Source organism: Hippocampus comes, unplaced genomic scaffold, assembly GCF_001891065.2.
Source record: "Hippocampus comes isolate QL1 unplaced genomic scaffold, H_comes_QL1_v1.1 scaffold438, whole genome shotgun sequence".
In the NCBI taxonomy this organism is placed as follows: domain Eukaryota; kingdom Metazoa; phylum Chordata; class Actinopteri; order Syngnathiformes; family Syngnathidae; genus Hippocampus; species Hippocampus comes.
Window position 1 is genome coordinate 120,518 of NW_017805974.1, and position 7,053 is coordinate 127,570.

At 43.5% G+C, this 7,053-nt stretch overlaps 1 protein-coding gene across 1 annotated transcript in view; it reads left to right on the forward strand.

Moving 5' to 3' along the window:
• plxnb1b (plexin b1b) overlaps positions 1 to 7,053 on the forward strand; it is a 93,150-nt gene that overhangs the window by 70,494 nt on the left and 15,603 nt on the right. The window contains exons 29-31 of the mRNA XM_019890583.1: positions 3,104 to 3,207; positions 3,315 to 3,399; positions 5,051 to 5,217. Of these exons, the coding sequence (XP_019746142.1) occupies positions 3,104 to 3,207; positions 3,315 to 3,399; positions 5,051 to 5,217 (356 nt within the window). The remainder of the gene's footprint in view (positions 1 to 3,103; positions 3,208 to 3,314; positions 3,400 to 5,050; positions 5,218 to 7,053) is intronic.

Here is a 7,053-nt window from a genome sequence, read left to right on the forward strand (position 1 = left end):
AACAATCCTAAAATGGATTCAAACCTTTACAGGTGAACTTAATGTGACCCAAATGTGTCCCAAATCCTACCTGCAACATTTAGTTTTGACCACCAGGGAGAATATCACTATTTTGTTTTTTTTGTTAATCTCCAAATAATTACAAAATAAAAATAAAATAGAACATCAGGTCCACAAGATAGTGCTTAGGTTAACATATCAAAAACAGCGAGAACACTTTTGTGGGCAATACAAGTACTGAACACTGAACTTGCTTCAGACAATAAAAAATAAATAAAACAGATCCTTAAATCACAGTGCTGTAAGTTAGCACTTCAGAAATAACACTGTTCATTAGTGATGGGCCCTGAAACACCGATGCGTCGATGCACATGCCGAGCTCACAGAGCAATCCCTGCGTCAGTGCGTGTACTGCTTCAAGACGATCACGGGACCAATACATGAACTGCATCGACTCAGTCCAGGGGGCGTTGACGCCGCAAAAGCCCGCCAAACTGTGTTTATAAGGAAGTGCGTCCAACGTGAGTACGTGCTCGCGCTCACGCGCGCACAGCAGAGAGCAGCGGACTATCGACTGCTAAGGCTTCACTCGAGTGGCGCTGCTACAGTACGTGTATATTATGGACCAGCTCCCGGAGAAATGCAAATTGTCCGCCGTGTAGAGCCATTTTGATCTCCTTTTGGAGAATAATCTCTTTGTCTCACCAAGTGCCTCTCGGATTTTTGACATGTCTTATTCCATTCTAATTCAAATTAATTTCAAGGTAACTTCTTAGTTTACATTCACATATTTTATTGCAGGTGAAATGTCGACTTTGCCATACAGAAATATATACCATCAAAAGCACCTCTGCAACTACATCTGGCATGTTACTCATCATTATTAGTTTGTTTTTTGGAAACTGTTCTAAATGCCAATTTTGTTAGGTTTAGTTTTTTTAGATGACCTCTGGCAACATTTGGATGATGAGGTAGGGAGAATGGGAAGAAGTCCAACAGCAGATGCTATATCTGAGGTCTAGCGATACATGGCAGAGGGGAATATTGCACGCAGTCAAGACCCGCTGTTATATTGGAGGAACCAACACACTGCTTTTCCAAACCTCTCCCACCTCGCAAAGGAGTTCCTCTGTACACTGGCATCATCAGTGCCATGTCAGATTGTGTTCTCCACAGTAGGGGGAATAGCATGCAAGAAACGCAACAGACTCAAATTCATTTTTTCTGAATAAAGATTTTTGAAGACAAAGCTCACAAGCATCCTCATTCACATAATTTTCACATTGTTCAAACATAATGAATAATACAATATGAATGCATCGATGTCAATGATATTGGATACACTTCGTCATCAAATCACTCAATTCAGTCTGTCAAGTGGGTTGCCTGCAGGGATTTTGAAAGTCCAGCAGGTGTCAGTGGTCAGCGACACAGTATCAACACAATGTGTCATTGTGTTAACACGCTTCATGGCGCCTCATGGACCCATCACTACTGTTCATCATTACAAAATAAAGTGCTGAGATAAACATCAACCACTTCTCATAGGCCACAGAGGACACAGCAGCTATGCTGACTTCATCCCTCGTACACGGGGTGTTCTCTTCGAGTTTAGTTTGGTGAAGAGCTTTGCTATGGCTAGCTAAATTGCTAAGGCTTTCGGTGCTAACGTTAGCTGTGGATGCACTCGCGATTGGGTGCTTTGCATTAATGTGGGTAGCTAAACTTGGGCTGCTTCAGTGGTCAGCAAACTCCTTACAAATTAGTCACAACACTCTACTTTTATCAATAGTGTTGTCAGGGCATTTTTGAAAAGTAAATTTTCGATTCATTGTGCTGAGAACTCTCACATGCTCCTCCATTTTCACCTCCCCTCTCCTCACCGCTCCTTACTTAGCCCGCCCAACTTCCTAGGATTTTTACTTGTTCATCTTCAATTGTGTGGTTTGTTTATTTTAAGTGTGCGTATACTGCACTTTTGTTATCATTGGTTTTCCATTTGTGTTGATAGTCTTTTCTTGAGTGTTTGTTTGGTTTCTCCGATGTAATGTTCCTTGCACTCACTTTCTTGGCAACGGATGGAATAAATCAGATTGCATTTTTGGGTGTTGGGAACCCGGTGTACTAGTACACCCCAAAGACCGGGAAAAAATCCTAGGAACAGAAAAGAGATGGTTTGAAAGGGGAGTAAAGGAAGCGATTTTTGTTAAAAAATTTTCACCCTCTCTGAACCGTGAAGGAGGTATCAGATTTAACCTGTCTCCTATTTACAATAACTTGTTGACCACCAAGGGACATAGACATGCTGATCAGGCTAACTGAAAGTAGCTATTCAGCCCTAGCCCAAACAATAGGCCTAATCAAGACCCAACGATAGGGAATTTAGAAATCAATGGGCCTCTTCACCATAGGGGCGTGACTAACCATCCCCACCCAGTCCTCAAATAGGCCACGCTCAGCTTTTTGGCACAGAGCAATTTCCCGGAGTCTTCACGGAGACTTCAGGGTTGTCTACCGCTGACGAAGCTTCTGTGAGAGAAGCGAAACGTCCTTTTTGTTTTTTGTTTTTTACCCACAGGTACAGATGACGACTGACAGAACCCTTTCTACGAAACAAGCCCAAACGTAATGACAGCCAATCAATGTCCGCTTCAGGCTGTGACTGAGAGTTGTTTCCCCACCCTCAACACCTCGAACACAGGAAGCTAACACATAAAAAGTGATATCATAAAAAGGCAACCCACCTACAGAAACAATAAAATTAGAGATTAAAATTAAGATTAACGCGATTAAAAAAACATGACGTGCTAAATATGACTGTAATTAATTATTCGCAGTTAACGCGATAAATTGACACCTCTAATTTCGGTATATGAATTATTTACACATTTATACAGTGTGTGCATTACGTCCATGCGTGTGTGTGTGCACGGTTGCATGTGACAAATGTTTTTTTCTTTTTCTTTCTTTCTTTGCTGCATTTTTTATGTCAGAAATACGTTGACCAAGTACATCACTGTAAAAGATACTAAAATAACTTTTTGTACAAATATTTGAAGCATAATTTACGATCGTACTGTGGGCTGTTTGTCTTACTGTTTAGAGTGGAGGTCTGGTGTTGCTGGTCATCTCATCCTGTCAGATGAAGACTTAACATCCGTGGTCCAAGGCAATTGGAAACGTCTCAACACCCTGCAGCACTACAAGGTCAGTTCTTGCACCCAATTATGCTTCATCGCAAGTGAGAACACGAGCTAATGTGTGTTAAAGTGTTAATCATGAATGCTAACATTATATTTTGTGCTGCACTTAAGGTCCCAGATGGTGCAACAGTAGCTCTGGTCCCTCGGCACACGAAACACATTCACCATGACAACCACGACTATGTGGCTGGAGAGAGTGAGTGAGCTTTGTAGTCCAAATTGACCTCCGAATGTGTGTGTGTGTGTGTGTGTGTGTGTGTGCGTGTGTGTGTGCGTGCATGCGTGCGTGCGCGCGCGTGCGTGCGTGCGTGCGTGCGTGCGTGTGTGTGTGTGTGTGCCTGCATGCGTGCGTGCGCGCGCGTGCTGCGTGTGTGTGTGTGTGTGTGTACTTTGCACACTAACCTGTCATGTAGGTTTTGCTTTGGCTACATCTAAATGATGCCAGTCGATGCCTCCTCTCGTCAAGTCAATCAACTTCATTGTCAAATATGCTCTGTGTGAAACATACAGCACAGATGAAATTTCTTTCCTCTCAACCACAGTGCAAACACAGGAGAGAGAGGAGCCGCTGTGGGTACCCGCGCAGCCATCAAGAGAACAGTTAACATAAAATGACAAAATAATACAACACATAAGACAGACAGTCATGCGATCTTAACCACTTGCCTGCATACGCTTTGTTGTTTGAAGCAGTTCTCGATGAAAGAGGAGAGAATCAAAGTGTCCTTTCACCAGTGGATTAAAGGCATCATGCTGAAAACGGGCACACGTCTGCTACAAGCTAAGTTTGAAAGCAAACAAGAAGCTGTAGCATCCATTGACGAAAAAGAGATAGGCTCACATCTCCTGTCCCATGTAAATCCGCTTCAATTCCAAGCGGCGATCGCCTCCCAGTTCCACATACGCATCGGCGCTCTGCGCTGACGCTCCTTTCTTCTCATCATCGGCTCCACAAGCCATCCATCCATCCATCCAGTCGCAGACTGTCCAACAGCACCGAAATTTCCGCTGAACAAAGCGGGGCTGTGAAAAATGCTGCCCATTTCAGGCGCAAAAAACACAAGCGCCCCGGGGCTCTATTTCTAGCTCACTTGCGAATAAGTCAGACATTGAGTAATTTATATAATTTCCACATGTCTTATTCTTAATCACTAATTATCCACTTTCTATGTTAGAGGGAAAGGCTAAACATGAGTTCATGTAAGCCTGACAGTCATGCATTTAGGTAATGCCAGGTACAATTTATCGCCACCTATTTGCAATTCACCTCATTTTTTTCCTGTGGAATTTGCTCACGTGTTACTCAGAGAAACAGTTTCAAAACTTGCTTTTTTATCGTGCGAGTCGAGCCCTTTCGCAAATACCAAAGTTACTCAAATAAGACGCCCCCCCCTTACAAATATTTATAACTGCCTATAGTAGGTAGTTTTAACAACAAAAATGCTGCAAACTACTGTCCCAAAACACTTAAGTCATTTCAAACTCTTACCTTACAAATTGTCTTGTTTGATTTTGGGGAAAAAAAGCATAGAAAATGCATTAGTGCATTCACACTGAGAGAAGATGCTCCATTACTTACCCATGAGAATTTAGCTTCTCCCCAACATACAAAGCCATCTGTCGGACATTGGTTTTTGTACTCTTTCTACAACTTCTAAGTAGGGACAAGATGGTCCCAAAGCTTAGTCGTAATTTGTGTCGAGGAAGTATATTGAATTGAGCTTTCCTGACTGACAAGTGACTTTGTATGTTGGGGAGAAGCTAAATTTTTAAACTGAATTTATGGAGCATCTTCTTTGAATGTGGGGGGAAAAGAAGAATTATTTGAAACATTTTCACTGTGACAGAAACGCCGATGTTGGAGGATGCAGATGAAGGCGGTGTAAGACTCTGGCATCTGGTGAAGGCCAACGAAGAGCCCGAGCTGCCCAAACATCGCAGGGGCAGTCTGAGGGAACGAGAGCGCGCCAAGGCCATACCAGAGATCTACCTGACTCGCCTGCTTTCCATGAAGGTACACACAGGCTGCTGCACAAATCCTACAGGAGTTCCATAAATGTATGTCTGCTTTCTGGTGTTGACATTTCTCCATTTAAATAATTCACAAGAGCAGTAAGTTCTTTTAATGCCAGAACAGGGCTTCCTAAGTCTGGTCCTCGAAACTCCAATTCGGCCCATTTTAGATGTCTCAGCATTAGAATTGTCTTTGTTGGCTAAGTATGTAAAACACACAGGGAATTTATCTCCGGTAGTATGATCTACACCAGTATTGGAGTAACAAGCAACTAGGATAAAGAAAGACATGCCATATAAAGTATAGAAAGACTCTCCATAATGTACAATTGTGCAGTAGTACCATCCAATGACAGCTGCGCGATAATGTGGAGAGTCATCGAGCAGAGATAAAGTGATCAGTGGTGCGGTACTTCTCATACTATGACGGTTGTGCAGTTGATGCAGAAAATCGTTGCACCATTTTTTAAGTGACCAGTGGCATTAATTCTAGTTCAACGCTGGTTGTGCAATTATGCAGAAAAGTCCTTGAGCGCTTTAAAGCAGCTGTCCCCAACCTTTTTTGCCCCACGGACCAATTTATTGTCGGACAATATTTTCAGGGATCAGCCTTTAAGGTGTGGTGGATAAATACAACAAAATAATATGATATGATCTGCATGAAAACTGTGGTATTTTCTAAACATAATAATAAACACGAATCATGACTCAAGGAACGTCATATCTGTCCACAACACTCTCTGGTCGCTATGGTAATGTTTAAACATGCCTTCAAAATAAGAAACACCACATATCCAAAGTGCATGAAAAATACGACTCACCATCGCCGCATATTATGCAGAGTGGCCTTGGTGCGTGGGAATCTCCCGTTGAGATAAATCCGTATTTTAAGTAGGACTCCTGATAGTGTCTATAAAATGCAGCCTTCTTTTTCTTGAAAGTCGTAGGCTCCTCGTCTGTCTCCTGGCCTTTTCCCCTTCCCAAAGACCTTTGTTTTTTACTCATTTTGCTCGCTCCTGGGTTTCATTTTAACCAGGTGACCGAGAAGCGCACCTTGACCTGCGTCAAATGTGACATACTGTAGACGGATTTCACAGAAAATCCAGCATTTTTTCAAAATAAAACATCTTTCAGATTCCGAACTTAATAAAACGGAAGTAATGTATGTCAATTATTCTTGCTCTGCGGCCCGGTCCCAAATGACCCACGGACCAGTGCCGGTCGATGGCGGGGTTTGGTGGCCGCTGCTTTTACGTGTCGAGTGCTGTGGAATATTGATCAACGACAATGATCACTATGGTCATACTGTCCCGCAGGGGTGTGCAAAAATGAAAAGATGCAAAGTAGTAGTAGTTGGAGTGAACGCTGGCGTTGTCTGGCTGCCGCTGCTCACCCGCAACACATTTTTAACGTTTTTACGGTTTTACTGTCGCCAATTTATTTTTGATCGTCAACCACTATCGGATTGTTTTTAATCACGCTGTCACAGCGTCCTACCTTTTCGGATCTCAGACGAGGTCCCGTGCCATCTCCACCCCTATATACCTCATGACGGGGGAAATCGGGGCCTTTGTCTGGGCCATACTAATTTGGACCATCCTGTCGCTCGTCCATCGACCTATGGAAGGACTACTTCGGTACTCAGCGGGAGAACTTCTCGGGCTCCGCTTTCAGTGGTTGCGCTTTCCACCTGCGCTGCACCGCTTCCCGGACATCGTTCTTCGTCCCTCCTGGAAATACATTCACCGTGGGTCTCGTCGGGGCTTCTACCTGGATCGATCCGAGGGCATCACCTCCTTCTGGTCATCCTCCCGCCGGCCACGCAGAAAACACGGCC